The sequence below is a fragment of the Scyliorhinus torazame genome, chromosome 15, assembly GCF_047496885.1.
Source record: "Scyliorhinus torazame isolate Kashiwa2021f chromosome 15, sScyTor2.1, whole genome shotgun sequence".
NCBI lineage: Eukaryota > Metazoa > Chordata > Chondrichthyes > Carcharhiniformes > Scyliorhinidae > Scyliorhinus > Scyliorhinus torazame.
In genome coordinates, this window is record NC_092721.1 from 177,400,048 (window position 1) to 177,417,930 (window position 17,883).

The window sequence follows — 17,883 nt, forward strand, 5'->3', positions numbered from 1 at the left end:
AGCACCAACCGTCTGACCATCCTGGGATACGTAGTGCACAATGGAGTGATAGGCCCCGACCCCGAACGCATGCGCCCCCTTATGGAATTTCCCCTCCCCCACTGCTCCAAAGCCCTTAAACGCTGCCTGGGCTTCTTTTCGTATTACGCCCAGTGGATTCCCCAGTACGCAGACAAGGCCCGTCCGTTAATCCAGTCCACTACCATCCCCCTGTCGACAGAGGCCCACCAGGCCTTCAGCCACATCAAAGCGGATATCGCAAAGGCCACGATGCACGCAATCGACGAGTCCCTCCCCTTTCAGGTCGAGAGCGACGCATCCGATGTAGCTCTGGCGGCCACCCTCAACCAAGCGGGCAGACCCATGTCCTTTTTCTCCCGGACCCTCCACGCCTCAGAAATCCGCCACTCCTCAGTGGAAAAGGAAGCCCAAGCCATAGTGGAAGCTGTGCGACATCGGAGGCATTACCTGGCCGGCAGGAGATTCACTCTCCTCACTGACCAACTGCCGGTAGCCTTTATGTTCGATAATGCACAGCGGGGCAAAATTAAGAATGACAAGATCTTGAGGTGGAGGATTGAGCTCTCCACCTATAACTATGAGATCTTGTATCGTCCCGGAAAGCTGAACGAGCCGTCCGATGCCCTATCCCGCGGCACATGTGCCAACGCACAAGTAGACCGCCTCCAAGCCCTCCACGACGAATTCTGCCACCCGGGGGGTCACTCGATTCTACCATTTTGTGAAGTCCCGCAACCTCACCTACTCTGTTGAGGAGGTCCGTACAGCCACCAGGAACTGCCAAATCTGCGCAGAGTGCAAACCGCACTTTTTCAGGCCAGATAGAGCGCATCTGATAAAGGCTTCCCGTCCCTTTGAACGCCTCAGTTTGGATTTCAAAGGCCCCCTCCCCTCCACCGACCGCAACGCATACTTCCTGAATGTGGTGGACGTGTACTCCATTTCCCCTTCGCCATCCCCTGCCCCGGCATGACAGCAGCCACAGTCATTAAAGCCCTCGGCACCATCTTTACACTGTTCGGTTTCCCCGCGTACATCCATAGCGACAGGGGGTCCTCCTTCATGAGCGACGAGCGGCGTCAGTTCCTGCTCAGCAAGGGCATTGCCTCGAGTAGGATGACCAGCTACAACCCCCGGGGGAACAGTCAGGTAGGGAGGGAGAACGGTACAGTCTGGAAGACCGTCCTACTGGCCCTACGGTCCAGAAATCTCCCAGTTTCCTGGTGGCAGGAAGTCCTCCCGGATGCCCTCCATTCCATCCGGTCGCTGCTGTGTACCACCACTAACCAAACGCCTCACGAACGCCTCCTTGTCTTCCCTAGGAAGTCCTCCTCCAGAACGTCACTGCCGACCTGGTTGGCAGCCCCGGGACCCATCTTGCTCTGAAAACATGTGCGGGCGCACAAATCAGACCCGTTGGTCGAGAGGGTTCACCTTCTCCACGCAAACCCTCAGTATGCCTATATGGCGTACCCCGACGGCCGACAGGACATGGTCTCCCTGCGGGACCTGGCGCCTGCCGGCAACACACACACACCCCCAACACCAATCACCCCCTCCCTGCCACCGGCGCACCCCACGACCGCTCCCTTCCCGGGTGGATCGGTCCTCCTCCCGTGCCCGCCCAGGAGTAAAGAAACAGGGACGAACAGCGCAACACTCCCAGAGACGACAGTGCCCGAGCCAGCACCTGCACCACCATCGGGGCTGAGGCGATCGACAAGGACGACCAGGGCACCCGCTCGACTGGTGGAATCCGCGTGACACAAAACAAAACTTGTAAATAATTCTGACAACCTGTATATAGTTAACTGTTGGGCTAAATGCATAGCCACTGTACAAAAGTAGTTCCAGGACCAGCCTTGTAAACCCCTACCACCATGCGAACCACCACCCCGCCGGGTTCTTTTATAACAAGGGGTGAATGTGGTGGCACGTATTAGGGGTAGTACGGTACCTGTGAAGCCGAGAGGCTATTGGCTGACAGGTCCCGGGTCCTGGTTGGATCTGCCGCCTGCTGGCTTCGCCCTGAAGGCAGAGTATAAGAGCTCGAGTTCTCCCAGCAGCCCCATTCTGTAACTGAGCTGCTGGGGAACAGGTCTTGCTTAATAAAGCCTTGATTGACTTCATCACTTCTCGACTTGAGTGAGTAATTGTTGCGCTACAACTTCAAAAGCACTTCATTGGCTGTAAAGCAATTTGATGTGGTTGGCGGTTGTGACAGGCGGTATATAAATGCAAGTCTTTCTTTTTTAGTGGACTACTTGTGTGTCTTTTACCTCCCTGACATTATTTTTAAAAATGTTGTCCTTAGAATATCTGTGCTGATGATATTTTACATAATCTAGTTTTATATGAAGAAATTAAGAAGCTTGTTTAATTCACTCCCTCTCAGCGATTACTGTGCATGGTGAACCTCTTTCCAACATTACTAAACTAAGCCTTCTGATCTTTAAGGCTACAGCTCTGATGAAGGAGATACATCTGTAGCAGCATAATCAGCTTTATCTTCTTATTGTTGCTGTGTATCCCATTTATAGCATCTCAATACTGTGTCCATTGTTCAGGATGGTAAGTGGAATGCTGTACAAAATCTTGGAGCACATTATTGATGGAGTAAATTGCACATACATTGGGGTGACTGGTAATTCCTCTTGAGAGAAATTGAGTCCCCCATCCATTCAGAGAGATTTTGGAGCACATTCAATCCCCAAACCCCTAATTTGTCACAATTTCAACAATCCCACAACCAGGCACAATACAATTTTAAAAAGAAACTAACAATCCATTATCATGTTGTAATGGGTCTTTCCTGTTCCGCTTTATCGCGTAAAAAATGGGTCCACGCATTCCTCACCCGAACAAAATCCTGCTAGTTTCTGGAGCACAAAAGATGATCTGGTTAAACCCGGATATTCATTCCTATTGAGACATCTAGGGAACTCGGGCAACAAAAATAGAGCTTTCCATTTTGGGATACCAGGAATAGCAATTTGAAATGTGTTGCTTATAGGGGCTGTTTAGCACAGGGCTAAATAGCTGGCTTTGAAAGCAGACCAAGGCAGGCCAGCAGCCACGGTTCAATTCCTGTAACAGCCTCCCTGAACAGGCTCCGGAATGTGGCGACTAGGGGCTTTTCACAGTAACTTCATTTGAAGCCTACTTGTGACAATAAGCGATTTTCATTTTTCATTTCCTTGCTGCGTTCAATGTCCCTTGCTGAAATGTGGAGAATTGATTCCCACCCCACTGCCGGCTGGACGTGGATGTCTTCAAACTGTGCACTTGAGCGTTGGCCTCACCTCAATAAGGCAAAGTGCTCCGAATTTGAATGGAAGTTTTATTCTGGATTTTTTTTTTTAAAAAACCTAATATTTAAAGAGCAATTTTTAAACTTTTCCTTCTTTGTCCTTGACTTGAAAAAAAATCCGGAAACTCGAAAAGTGAAATCATTGTATCTGGCAAGTTGGAAATGACACAACCTGAAACAATCTTTATGCAGAGTGCCAAATAAGGTAGTTGACAAATATCAGGAAGAACCGGCAGAGCTGGAACTGATGTGACTTTGCTCCTTTCCTTGTTGTTTTAATATCTGGGCATTGTTTTGTTCCATTCTTTAAGTCCTTGCACACGGGAGATTGGTTGGAAGATCAAATCCTCGCACTTGGTGCAAACAGCTTCTCGCTGGAGCCCATGCGGCGGCGGGTGAAGTCGGTGGGAGGGGGTCCCAGGCAGAAATTGACAGGGGGAGGCTGGAGGGGGCGGGGCGCGGAGGGAGGGGGGGAGGGGGGGCCGCCCCTCTCGATTGTGACGCACGATTGACAGACAGCAGGGCGATCCAATCCTTCTTCCCCCTTCCCGGTGATTGGACGGAGAAACGTCAAGGGCGAACCAATGGGCGCGGGGCGCGGGCGTGGTCGGACTCCGGGTGGGTAAACCTTCGGCGAGTCCTCGCTTCCGCGCTCTGCTGTGTTTGTGTTGGGAGGAAAGGGGAACGAAGAGCGGCTGCAACATTGTGGGTTTTATGTTGTTATTTCCCCCCCCCCCCTCCTTTTGCATCATGTGGATTTCGTGAGCCGAGAATATAAAATCCAACCAGAGAGTGGGACCCCCCCCCCCCCGTCGTCGCCAGTCCTCCAGGATTTAACGTGCATGGACATCTCTTGTTATTAAAGGGAATAATTTAAGAGGCAGCGAGACACGGTGCGGAGAGAGGAGGAGGAGGAGGAGGAGGAGAAGCCCCCCTCCAGTTCTTGCTATGAGAGTGACGGCGAAACTCCGGTAGCGACTCGGTGGGCAATGAGATGAGGCTCAGAAATGGGACTGTGGCCACCGCGTTAGCGTTTGTCACCTCCTTCCTCAGCCTGTCCTGGTACACAGCCTGGCAAAATGGAAAAGGTAACAGTTCGCCTTCGTTTCCAAATGCACTTTTAATTTCGTGCGGCTGCGGTCTTTTGTCATCGCGAAGTGGCTGCAGAGAATTGGCACCGCGCAGGAGGGAGGCCATTCGGCCCGTCGCTTGCCTCCCGGCGAGCTGTTTGGTGGCACTCTCTCGCCTCCCTTCTTCCTACCTGGGTAACATTGCTACCTTCCCACTCTCGGGTAGACCTTCACCACTGGCCGGGTGAAAAAGCCCCAACCCCCACCTCCTGTCTCTTTTGCTTCATTTGCTAATGACTGTATTTTAAATTTGCTTCCTCGTATTCTCGATCCTTTCATAAGCGGGACCATTTCCCTTTCTAACTCCGTCCAGAACACCCCCCCCCCCCCCCCAATGCTTTAGAAAACCCAAACCAAAAGTCGGTTCAAACGTCTGCATTGCATAGTTTACAAGGTAGTAATTTGTAGTTTGCATTGGTTACATTCAAAGGTTTAGTTGCCAAACCTCCCACGTGTTTACTGAGAAATGCGTGTGTGTTAAGAGAGGGTTAAAACTGAAATGTGTAGTTGTATCACATTTGAAGTGGCCGAGGAAGTAGGAAACTGGCCAGCCTGAGATTACCTTTATCTATTTTCTACAATGTGTTAGCCCTTCAGTCAAGGCTGAATCCTCAACAACAGGCTTTGAACACGCTGAAAGGATGACGTTCGAAATGTCTTGTAGAATAGACAAGGTGTCTTGTGATTAAAAAAAATAAATGTAGTTGTAGTTAAATAAATATAACACTTGCTTTAAAGATATCGAAAGTTCTCTGAATGTTCTCCATTCTGTAACTGTTCATCTCTTGTGTCCAACTGTGCAACCTGAGAATTTGCCATTCCACAGGTATTAAAGTCATTTAATTTGGGAGCTGGTGGTTCTATCAACTGGGGAGGGGGGGGGGGGGGGGGGATTCTACTCATTTTTACTCCAGCAGCCTTGAGTCTCGTTCAGTGGAAGCTGCCTAAAACACTATGTAGTTAACACTACCCTAATAAATCTGGCCTTGGCAGCGATTTTCTCCCCTCCCTGTAGAGAGAGCTTGAAATGTGCCCCGACGGTGATGATTATATTGGTGGAAATCCGTTGTGATTTTTTATGTCAGTAGCATGCATTTGTGGATGAGTTTTCAGTAACAGCTAATGGATCCTTGTGCCCTGGCTTACTTGCTGCCCTGGTACCAGTGGTGCTGATTTCTTTGTAAATGTGGATGACTGACTGACAGACTCTGTGCACAGGCTGGGAAGTGCGAAGAAGGGAGCACTGAACTGCTGTTGAGAATTTGTTAAAAATGGAGTGCAGTCTGGCAAATTCTGAATTGATTCGCTCAGTTTGCTTCCCTGTGTGTCCTCTGCTGATCTCCTTGCATTTAATATGAAAAGTCTGCTCCGCTTGCAGGCTCAACCTCGCATCTGAAAATGGAAATGTTAGTCGTCCACAAGAGCTTGTTTGTACTGTACCTCCTTTTAGAATGAGACTAGCCCAGCTGTTGCAGTGTCAACTTCCTTTACATCGGAGGGACAAGAATTGTTTATGCTGTCATCCATTTAAGCATGAACAACAACAACTTGTATTTAGTGCTGCTGAAAATAAGAGACATGCTGTCAAAGCTTTTTGTATTGCACTCATCAGAGCAGGCTGTTACGACCACAGCAGATGTTACTGATGAGCAAGACAGATCCTGGAGGGGAGCCTCTCTTACTGATCACAACTTTTGAAAACATAAAAGAAGAGCTATTGACCCCAGAAGCATAGAACTCCAATATCGCCTTTAGGATTTAAATTCAAAAGTAAAGCGCATAAGATTAAAGTTACACCATTTAAAAAAATGTCTTGCAGTACAAGAGTACACGTGAAATACAAGCAACTTTATAGATGTTCAACTATTAAATTCCAGTAATATTCTCCAAAGCAAAAGTTTAATAAAGGTGTGACACACAACTCCTCAAACACCTCCATTCAGATAAAAGCAAATTGCTGCGGATGCTGGAATCTGAAACGAAAGAGAAAATGCTGGAAAATCTCAGCAGGTCTGGCAGCATCTGTAGGGAGAGAAAAAGAGCTAACGTTTCGAGTCTGATGGCTTTGACAAAAAGTCATCGGGCTCGAAACGTTACTTCCATTCAGATGTGGAAATCCAGAAAGTAGGTTCAGAAACAAAATTGCGTTCTGAGAACAAAAGTTCGAACCTGGGTGGTTGCCTTGAATTCAAAGCTGTCACACCTTAGCACACAGATCTGGTCTCCAGGGCATTTCCCCCACAGCCACACCAACTCAGCTAAACATCTTTCCTTAAATACCTTTTCTCCCTTTCATCTGAAATTGCATTCACCACAAACACCGCCTTTGAACTCAACTTCTCCAAATATAAAAATCTGTTATGTTCTCCTAGTGCCTCTACTTTCAGGTCAACTGAATTCATTATACCATCCCCTATTTACCTTTGTTGTTCATTCGTGGGATGTGCGCATCGCAGGCTGTACCCACATTTAGCGCCTATCCCTAAATGCCCTTGAGGGGGCAGTTAGACAACCACATTGCTGTGGATCTGGAGTCACATGTAGGCCAGACCAGGCAGATTTCCTTCCCTAAAGGACATTAATGAATCAGATGGGTTTTACAACAATCAACAGTACTTTAATGGTCATCATTAGATTTTTAATTCCAGAGTTTTATTGAAAATCGACTTTCACCATCTGCAGTGGTGGGATTTGAACCTGGATCCTCCGAGCATTACTCTGGGTCTATGGTTTACTAGTCCAGTTATAATACCACTACGCCACTGCCTCCACAAAACTTGACCAATTAAGGCACAATTTAGCGTGGCCAATCCACCTACCCTGCACATCATCTTTAGGTTGTGGGGGTGAGATCTACACAGACACTGGGAGAATGCGCAAACTCCACACAGACCGTGAACCGGGCCGGGATCATACCCGGGTCCTTGGCGCTGCTGCATCCCTAGCCAAGCTGTTCCAGTACACCTACAACCCTGGCATCTACCCGTAATGTGAAAAACTCCACAGGTATATCCTGTACACCAGAAACAAGACTAATGTAACCCAGCCAATTAGCACCCCATCAGTCTACTCTCCATCATTAGCCAAGTGATGGAAGGAGTCATCAACAGTGTTATCAAGCGGCACTTACTCAGCAATAACCTGCTCACGGACTCTCCGTTTGGGTTCCACCAGGGCAGCACGTTGGCGCAGTGGATAGCACAGCTGCCTCATGGCACTGAGGTACCAGGTTCGATCCCGGCTCTGGGTCACTGTCCGTGTGGAGTTTGCACATTCTCCCCGTGTTTGGATGGGTTTCACCCCCACAACCCAAAGATGTGCAAGGTAGGTGGATTGGCCACGCTAAATTGACCCTTAATTGAAAGAAATGAATTGGGTACACTAAATTTATTTTTAAAAAACGTTTGGGTTCTGCCAGGGTCACTCGGCTCCTGACCACATTACAGCCTTGGTTCAAACATGTACAAAGAGCTGAATGCCTGAGGTGAGAGTGTCTGCCCTTGACATCAAGGCAGCATTTGACCGAGTATAGCATCAAGGAGCCCTAGCTAACGAGTCTATGGGAATCGGGGGAAACCTCTCCACTGGTTGAAGACATACCTAGCCCAAAGGAAGATGTTTGTTGGTGGTCAGTCATCTGAATCCCAGCACATCACTGCAACAATTCTTAAGGTCCCAGGGCCAACCATCTTCACTGCTTTATCAATTACCTTCCTTCCAATGTAAGGTCAGATGTGGTGATGCTCGCTGATGATGGCACAATGTTCAGCACCATTTGTGACTCCTGACAATGAAACAGTCCTCATGCAAATTTAGCAAGACCTGCACAACATCCAGGCTTGAGTTGACAAGTGGCAAGTAACCGTCAGACCACAAAGGTGCCAGGCAATGATCATCTCCAATAAGCGAGAATCGAACCTTGATATTCAATGGCTTTGCCAAAACTGAATCCTCCACTATCAACATCCTGGGGGTTACTATTGACCAAAAACTAAACTGGAATGGCTGCATAAATACTGTGGTTACAAGAGCAGGTCAGAAGTTAGGAATCCGTGGCAAATAACTTGCCTCCTGACTCCCCGTAGCTTGTCCACCACCTACAAGGCACAACTTAGGAGTGTGATTGAATACTCCCCACTTGCCTGGATGAGTGTAGCTCCAACAACACTCAAAAAGCTCAACACCAACCAGGACAAAGCAGCCCATTTGATTGTCACCCCTTCCACAAACAGTCACTCCCTCCACCACCAATGCACAGTAGCCACAGGGTGTACCATCTAAAAGATGCACTGCAGGAACTCACCAGAGCTCCTTGGGCAGAATCTTCCAAACCCATGCCCATCTAGAAGGACAATGGCAGCAGATATATGGGGACACCACCACCTGGAAGTTCCCCTCCCTGTCACTCACCATCCTGACTTGGAAAAATAATGCCATTCCTTCACTGTTGCTGGGACAAAACCTTGGAAAACCCTCCCTAATAACGCTGTGGGTGTATCTACACCATATGAACTGCGGTTCAAGAAGGCAGCTCACCACCACCTTCACCAGGGCAATTACAGATGGGCAACAAATGCTGGTCTAGCCAGCAGAGCCCACATCCTGTAAAACTGAATTTAAAGAACCTAATGCCTTTTACTCTCTTATCTCCTAGTTCTCACAGACAAGCTGTCTCTATTAACTTCCTGCAATTTAATTAACTATGGGGAAAGACACTGAGAATATTACTATAATCCCAAAAGTATTTAAACAAAGACTTCCATTCATCACACAAATTTCAAGGCGTTAACTTGTATTTATATAGCACCGGGCATTGGTCCCAAGCTGTATCACAGAAGCATAATTAGACAATGATGAGCTAAATGATGTAGATATCCGGGTAAGCGATTGATTGAAAGATTAGTAAGAGATGGTTTTTACAAAGACTTTAGACTCTACAGATGTGAGACACGTGCCAAACATTTCATGGTCAATGAAGTGGTAACTGTAATCATTGTATGTAGGGAAACGCAGCAAATAATTTTCACAAGGCTCCAAGCAGCACTGTGATAAAGCACTGGTTAATCTGTTTTGGTTGTAGGACAAATGTTTTCCAATTTCTTGGAAGAACGCTCCTGCTCTTACTGAAAAATGTCAGGGGATCTTTTCTCCCACCTAAGAAGGGATCTCAGATTAATCTCTGACAATGTTTCACTGACAAGCCAGACTAGATCATCCGCCCAAGTCGCTGTTGCAAACTTGTTAAAAATGAATTTACGGGATGTGGGCGTCGCTGGTTAGGCCAGCATTTATTGCCCAGCCCTAGATGCCCTTCAGAAGGTGGTGGTGAGTTTCTTTCTTGAAACGCTGCTGTCCGTGAGGTGTGGTACTTGAACCTCCAACCTTGAGTTGAGAATGGCGTCACTGAAGAACAGTTGATGCTTTGATTGGGAAGGAGGGGGGGGGGGGGGGAGAATGGGAATTCCAGAGATGGCTGAAGACATCGCTACCAACGTTGCAGCAAAATAGGTGAGACATGATGAGGCTGGGATTTTAATCCAATGCAATCAACACAAAAAACAGACCCCTCGAGCCTGTTCCACCATTAATAAGACCAGTGCTGATAAACTTTGACTCCACCTCCTCGCAGTATTCCCTATTCCCCCTGATTCCCTTAATCGCTATCGCGGAAAACCCTCCTAACATTTACCCTGTCAATTTTCTACTTTTTATATGTTTCAGTGAGATCAACACCCTTCTTCTAAACCAATGGAATATAGACCTATTTTGGTCAATCTCTCTTCAGAGGACAATTTCCTCGTTCCAGGAATCAGTCTAGTGAATGTTTGTTACACTCCCTCCAAGGCAATTATATCCTTCCGTGGATAAGGAGACGAAAGCTATACATAACACTCCAGGTTTTACCAAGCTCCGGGTGGCATGGTGATTAGCACTGCTGCCTCACGGTGCCAGGGACCCAGGTTTAATTCTGGCCTTGTGTGAATGCCTGTCTGTCTGTTTGGAGTTTTCATATTCTCTCCATGCCTGCATGAGTTTCCTCCTGGGGCTCTGGTTTTCTCCCACAGTCCTAAGGTATGCAGGTTAGGAGGGGTTACGGGGTTGCAGTGATAGGGCGGGATTGGGGTGCTCTGGTGCAGACTCAATGGGCCGAATGGCCTCCTTCTGCACTGTAGGGATTCTATGATTTTTAATAAGAGTTCTTTACTCTTATATTCAACTCTCTTTGTAATAAAGGCTTTCTAATTGTCTACTGTACATGCATGTTAACCTTCTGTGCTTTGCATACACTGGCACCCAACCCCTCTGAATGTCAACATTTCCCAGACCCTCACCTTCATATAAAAAAAAATCAACTTTTCTATTGTTCCTTCCAAAGTGGGTATCTTCACATTTTCTCCAATGTCCATAAGACCACAAGACATGGGAACAGAATCAGGATCTGCCTCCCATAAAGTGGGAATGGGGAATGGAGCCTGACATTGACTGAATGATTAGACCATAAGACAGAGGAGCAAAATTAGGCCACTTGGCCCATCGAGTCTGCTCCGCCATTCAATCATGGCTGATATTTTTCTCATCCCCATTTTCCTGCCTTCTCCCCATAACCCCTGATCCCCTTATTAATCAATAACCTACCTATCTCTGTCTTAAAGACACTCAGTGATTTGGCCTCCACAGGCTTCTGCGGCAAAGAGTTCCACAGATTCACCACCCTCTGGCTGAAGTAATTCCTCCACCATCTCTGTTTTAAAGGATCGTTCCTTTAGTCTGAAATTGTGTCCGCTGCTTCTAGTTTTTCCTACAAGTGGAAACAGCCTCTCCACGTCCACTCTATCCAGGCCTCACAGTATCCTGTAAGTTTCAATAAGATTCCCCCCCCCCCTCATCCTTCTAAACTCCAACGAGTACAGACCCAGAGTCCTCAACTGTTCCTCATACAACAAGTTCTTCATTCCAGGGATCACTCTTGTGAACCTCCCCTGGACCCTTTTCAAGGCCAGCACATCCTTCCTTAGATATGGAGCCGAAAACTGCTCACATTACTCCAAATGGGGTCTGACTAGAGCCTTGTATAGCCTCTGAAGTACATCCCTGGTCTTGTATTCTAGCCCTCTCGACATGAATGCTAACATTGCAATTGTCTTCCTAACTGCCGACTGAAACTGTGTGTTAACCTTAAGAGAATCGTGAACAAGGACAACCTCACACTTTTCCACGTTGTATTCCATCTGCCACTTCTTTGCCCACTCTCCTAGCCTGTCCAAGCCCCCCTTCAGCCCGCCTGCTTCCTCAATACTACCTGTCCCTCTACAGATCTTTGTATCGTCTGCAAACTTGGCAAAAGTGCCTTCAGTTCCTTCTTCCAGATTATTAATGTATATTGTGAAAAGTTGTGGTCCCAGCCAGACCCCTGAGGGACACCACTAGTCACCGGCTGCCATCCTGAAAAAGGCCCCTTTATCCCCACTCTCTGCCTTCTGCCAGTCAGCAAATCCTCTATCCATGCCCTAAACTGGGGCTGGTTCAGCACACTGGGCTAAATAGCTGGCTTTTAAAGCAGACCAAGGCAGGCCAGCAGCACGGTGCAATTCCCGTACCAGCCTCCCCGAACAGGCGCCGGAATGTGGCGACTAGGGGCTTTTCACAGTAACTTCATTGAAGCCTACTTGTGACAATAAGCGATTTTCATTTCCATTATTCATTTCAAACACCATGGGCTCTTAACTTATTTAACAGCGTACTATGCGGCACGTTGTCAAAGGCCATCTGGAAATCTAAATAAATCACATCCGCTGGTTCTTCTTTGTCTAATTTCCTTGTTACTTCCTCAAAGAACTCGAACAGATTTGTCAGACATTTTTCTTTTTAAAAAAAAAAAAAAAAAAAAAATTTAGAGTACCCAATTATTTTTTTTTCCAATTAAGGGGCAATTTAGCCTGGCCAATCCACCTAACGTGCACATTTTTGGATTGTGGGGATGAAACCCACGCAGACATGGGGAGAACGTGCAAACTCCTCCAGGACAGTGACCCAGGGCCGGGATTTGAACCCGGGTCCTCAGTGCCGCAGTCCCAGTGCTAACCACTGTGCCACATGCCACCCCTAGATTTGTCAGACATGACCTTCCCTTGACGAAGCCGTGCTGACTCAGTCCTATTTTATCATGCACTTCCAAGTACTCCGCGATTTTATCTTTAATAATGGACTCTAAAACCGTACCAATGACTGACGTCAAGCTAACGGCCTATAATTTCCCATCTTCTGCCTCCCTCCCTTCTTAAACAGCGGTGTTACATTAGCCACTTTCCAGTCCTCTGGGACCCTTCCTGCCTCCGGTGATTCATGAAAAAGCACCCCCAATGCCTCCACAATCTCCTCGGCTCTCTCTTTTAGTGTCCTATTCCATCAACCAGGTTCTTGCCCATTCACTGAATTTGTCTGTTTCTCTTTGTATCTTGATTATTAGGGAGATCAGGGGTTATGGGGAGAAGGCAGGAGAAAGAGGATGAGAAAAATATCAGCCATGATTGAATGGTGGAGCCGACTTGAGGGGCCGAATGGCCTAATTCTGCTCCTATGTCTTATGGTATCCCCCTCAAAGCTTACTTTCTCAACTTGTATTGTTGGCAAATTGGATAAATTAAACTCATTTAAATCATTAATACAGACCATTAGAGACTTGTAAAACATTTGCAGTCAGATTGTATCTGTATTGCATCAGTATTTAATTAAATCCAGGACATCTTGTTATTTTCTCACCAGAGATTTTAACATGTGTCAAAATTTCTCCATCTGGAAAAAGCTACACCCTGCTGTCCATGTGTAAAAACAGCTGCAGGAATAGAGAATTCCACTGTTGGTGGGGGCGCGCTGCGCTGGAGATCAAGGCTGGTGGGATGGAGAATTTTCTGAAATCTGCCTGTTATCATTTCAGCTCTAATCACAGAAAACAGCTTCCAAACTATCAGTTTCGCTCCACATCAAAATATTTGTTTCGGATTCAAGTTTCGTAGCAACATTACAACTGCTCGTTCCTTGGGTTTAGCATTGTGCAATGGCCAATGGGGTTAAACTGTATAGAAACTTTGGAGGGAGGGCAGCACGGTGGCGAAGTGGTTAGCACTGCTGCCTCACTGCACCGAGATCCCAGGTTCGTTCCCGGCTCTGGATCACTGTCCGTGTGGAGTTTGCACATTCTCCCCGTGTTTGCGTGGGTTTCGCCCCCACAACCCAAAGATGTGCAGGGTAGGTGGATTGGCCACGCTAAATTGCCCCTTAATTGGAAAAAATGAATTGGGTACTCTACATTTATTTCAAAAAAGAATCATTGGAGACTATTATCATCTTCGTCTGTAGAACCAACGCTCATGTTTTCTTTTAATTCACCGACAGATTTTCGTAAACTTAATGAATCTTAATTTTCAGCACAAAGAATAGGAGAATAGCGTTTGAATGATAGGCTGTATCAAATAACGATCCTTGCCATTTTGCCACACTCATCCATTTCCATCATTTCACACACTGTGCCCATTTCCAAGTCACTCCTACCCCCCCCAATCCCCTTCCCATTACTTACCAATTCAATATCTCTCACCAGGGTGACCTTGTTTTGGGGCTCCTCTTGCCTTCTGTCGTTTTTTGTTCTCCATCAACCTTCCACCCCCATCAACTGTACATACGTCATACACTCCAGTCCTGTGTGTTCCTGACATGCCACTGCACATACCAGGCATCACACACCAAATAAATCGACCAGCATATCCCTTCGACATCGCAAATCAAAACCATCCTGACCGACAAAAAATTAATATTATTTTATTAGCTTGTGGTAGTTATGCCTTGAGCACATATTCTGCAGCATCATGCTACTTCCAGCATGCCAACCTGCCTTTGTTTCTGCCCATTAATCTGTGAGGAATACAAGAGTTTAGATATATTGGATTATAAACATTTGGCAATTTAAGGGTTAAATGTCTGGGGTAGAGTGTGTTAGACTGCAGTAGTCATGATTTTAAAAAAAGTATTGTTTCGCACGACCAGAATGCTTTTCGGATTTGGAGGTGGAATTGACCAGTGTAAAAGCCTGGGCTAATGCAATGTTGCTTGACTAGGGGGGAGTCTCTGGGGGGTAGATTTGTTTTCAGCTTGGGGAGATTATGCCATTTCTAGGTGGACCTAAGGCATTCGGGTATTTTGAGTCGAGTTCTGATCTGGCTAATATGTAGTCCACATGTAAGGTCTTTTGCTCTCACAGTAGGATAGTTAACAAAAAGGGTAATAGTATTTAAACCGGTGCAGACTTGTCTGAGGACAGGGGGAACGCTGAAACAAACCAGTTGAAACAGCTTTTTGAAGATGTCCTGCCAGAGTCTGCAGGGGTTCTATCATGAGTCAAATCTGTTCTGGCAAGGAAGCATTACGCTGTGCCTTTGGGATGTAGGATGGATTGAGAGCTGTATGTTTTTTTCCTTTCTTGTTGTTTAATTGGGAATAGAGATAGTAATTAAGCGATACAGTATTCACTGTATTGAATAGTATTGTTTTATGAGGTAAGTGTAAGCTATTTTCAGGTGTGATGTTTAATATTGTGGTAATAATGTTTTGTTTTAAAATACCAAATCCCTATTTCTTTGTGCAATCAGTCCTGGAGCGAATCATTTTTTCCGCACACCGTTACCAAATGAATGAAAATATTGGGGTTTGGGTCCAGTATTCTAGCCGCTGTTGGGGTCCGGTCTGAGATTGTATTAATCAATCCACGGTAATATATTATCATCCGCCCAACCCCCGAGTGAGGTTTCCATGGCGGATGCTGTGAGACGTTGGCCACGGGCGGAATCTTCCAGTCCCACCAACGTCTGTGGGCGTTCATTGCCCGCTCTGTCTCCAGGGAACCCGCCGCAAGGGGTTAACTTGTTTGGTGGGGCCAGAAAACCTGCCCTCAATTCTATGAACTCTAATTTTGTGAAAAAACTTATTGTGTGGCGTCTTAATAAATCCCATGTGATACATCATAGCCGTTGTTGTCCCCACCTTATCTATCCTGCTAGTTGAAAAGGACAAAAAAGAGCAGATTTGTCAAACACTATTTTCCTTTCATAAATCTGTATTGACCTTGCTTGATCGTATTAGATTTTTCTAAATACCCTATTACCACATGGCTGCTAATAGATTCTAGCATTTCTCCCACTACTGATGACAGGCTAACTCCCCTGTGTTATCGCTCCCTCCTTTCTTAAACAGCAAAGATTGCATTCGATACCACCCAATCTGCAGTGAACATTTGGAATTTTAGGGAATTAAGGATTCGGCCTGCGAATGTGAACGGAGTGTTTGATTGTGGAAGCTGCTTTCACAGCCAAGCAGGAACTTGTTCTTACATGGATGGTATCCATGGGCGGGATTCTCCGACCCCCCCACTGGGTGGTGCCCACACGGTGGCCTGGCTTGCGATCGGGGCCCACCGATCCGCGGGCAGGCCTGTGCCGTGGGGGCACTCTATTCCTCTGCGTCAGCCTTGTGCCAATCCGCGATGGCCGACGCGGAGATGAACCCCCCCCCCGTGCATACGCGGGGATGACGGCAGCAGACGCTGGCGCTCCCGCGCATGCGCCAACTCGCGCCGGCGGAGGATTCCGCACCTTTGGGGTGGCTCGACGCCGGAGTGGTTCCCGCCAGGGTTTGTGCCATTTTTTCCCGCCCCGATGATTTGCACAGAATCCCGCCCCTTATCTTTTTAGGGTACTTGAGGGAAAGTTGATATCTGACAGCCCGAGCTGTCAGTGCCAACAAACGCCCCATGAATGAATAAAATACGAATCTCAACCCCCCCTCCCCACCCCAAGATATTTAATGACCCAAGCTCCACTACTCTCTGGTGCATATATAAAAGAAATGCACACTTCCAGTGAGTCTTAAGTTGAGAATAAATTATACTTCGAGACGCTATTGCGTGAGTTCACCATGTGGGGATAGATGCTGAGGCCGGAACATACTTTTGTTTACTTCAAATCTCAGCAGCGATGGTATTCCTCAAGGTGTTAAGAAATCTTTAGCTTCATTAATCTCCTGGATGCAGGAAATAAGCCAGAGAGATACTGAGAGACACTGTTTGTACGATTGTCAGTCAGGCATTTCCAACATCCATCATCCAGAGTGCTTCGGTTAAATCGGCACTGACCAAGTCCTGAAGCTGCCAGACTGTGGGTGTTAAATGAACAAAACAAGGAGCAACGTATCCTATTAGCCTGCCTGTTGCAGATCTCTGTGCCCAAAATGGCCTGATGCGCATCTGCACACGCCCATCTCTGCTGTGATGCGTTGCACAATTAGTATTATTTTTTTGAAAAATATTTTTATTTAACATTTTCAATATTTTAACATGTTTACACGAACATGTTTGCACCTGCAGCAACTCGCCAAGTCTGCCTCAACAGCACCTTCCAAGCCTATGACCGCTACCATCTGGAAGATCAAAGGCATCAGACAATTGGGAAACACCACCACCACCATCACATGCAACCGTCCCTCCAAGTCACCCACCATTCTGACTTGAAACAATATTACTGTTGCTGGGTAAAAATCCCGGGACACTCTCCCTAACAGCACTGTGCGTCTACCTATATCATGTGGGCTGCAGTGATGAAAAAGGCATCTCACCCCCATCTTCTCGGGGGCAAATAGGGGTGGGCAGCAAATGCTGGCTTTGCCAGTGATGCCCACCCACATCCTGTGAACAGAAAATGAAAAGCAATCCTTGCAATGAGAATAGAGATGGTTGTAATGAGTGGGGTGTTTTGATAAGTCACTGCACAGAATACCAGAAAATAGGAAGTGGTTTGTCTTGCACTGAAATACTGAAAATTGAAAAGGAGAAATACATTGTGTGGCAAGACTCCGATGAATGCGATCCACATGCTCCATAGTCAGTGGATGGTGTTTCTTAAACCTCTGCTCGGCTCTGACAGTCTTCCCTTCCAGACCTGTATACTTTGGCTTCCTGTAAACACAGTGGTTAGCACTGTTGTTTCACAGCCCCAGTGACCCGGATTCGATTCCCAGCTTGGGTCACTGCCTGTGCGGAGTCTGCACGTTCTCCCTGTGTCTGTGTGGTTTTCCTCTGGGTGCTCCGGTTTCCTCCCCACACGTCCCGAAAGACGTGCTTGTTAGGTGAGTTGGACATTTCTGAATTCTCCCTCCGTGTACCCGAACAGGCGCCGGAATATGGCGACGAGGGGATTTTCACAGTGATTTCATTGCAGTGTTAAAGCTTACTTGTGACGCTAATAAAGATTATTAGATTATTTTTACCTGTAAACCCGGCAAGAGAGATGGGCTGCTGAGTAAGAGGAGATGATGATTGACTGAATGGTTGAGCACTGGCTCAGGTAGAAGTAATTGCAATCTGTTGGTCATCGTAAG

General features: G+C 46.9%; 1 protein-coding gene across 1 annotated transcript in view; it reads left to right on the forward strand.

Annotated features, from left to right (window-relative positions):
* The first annotated feature begins 3,984 nt into the window (after positions 1-3,984).
* mgat4a (alpha-1,3-mannosyl-glycoprotein 4-beta-N-acetylglucosaminyltransferase A) overlaps positions 3,985-17,883 on the forward strand; it is a 363,169-nt gene continuing 349,270 nt past the window's right edge. Inside the window, exon 1 of the mRNA XM_072477186.1 lies at positions 3,985-4,419. Within this exon, the coding sequence (XP_072333287.1) occupies positions 4,326-4,419 (94 nt within the window). The 5' untranslated portion in view covers positions 3,985-4,325. The remainder of the gene's footprint in view (positions 4,420-17,883) is intronic.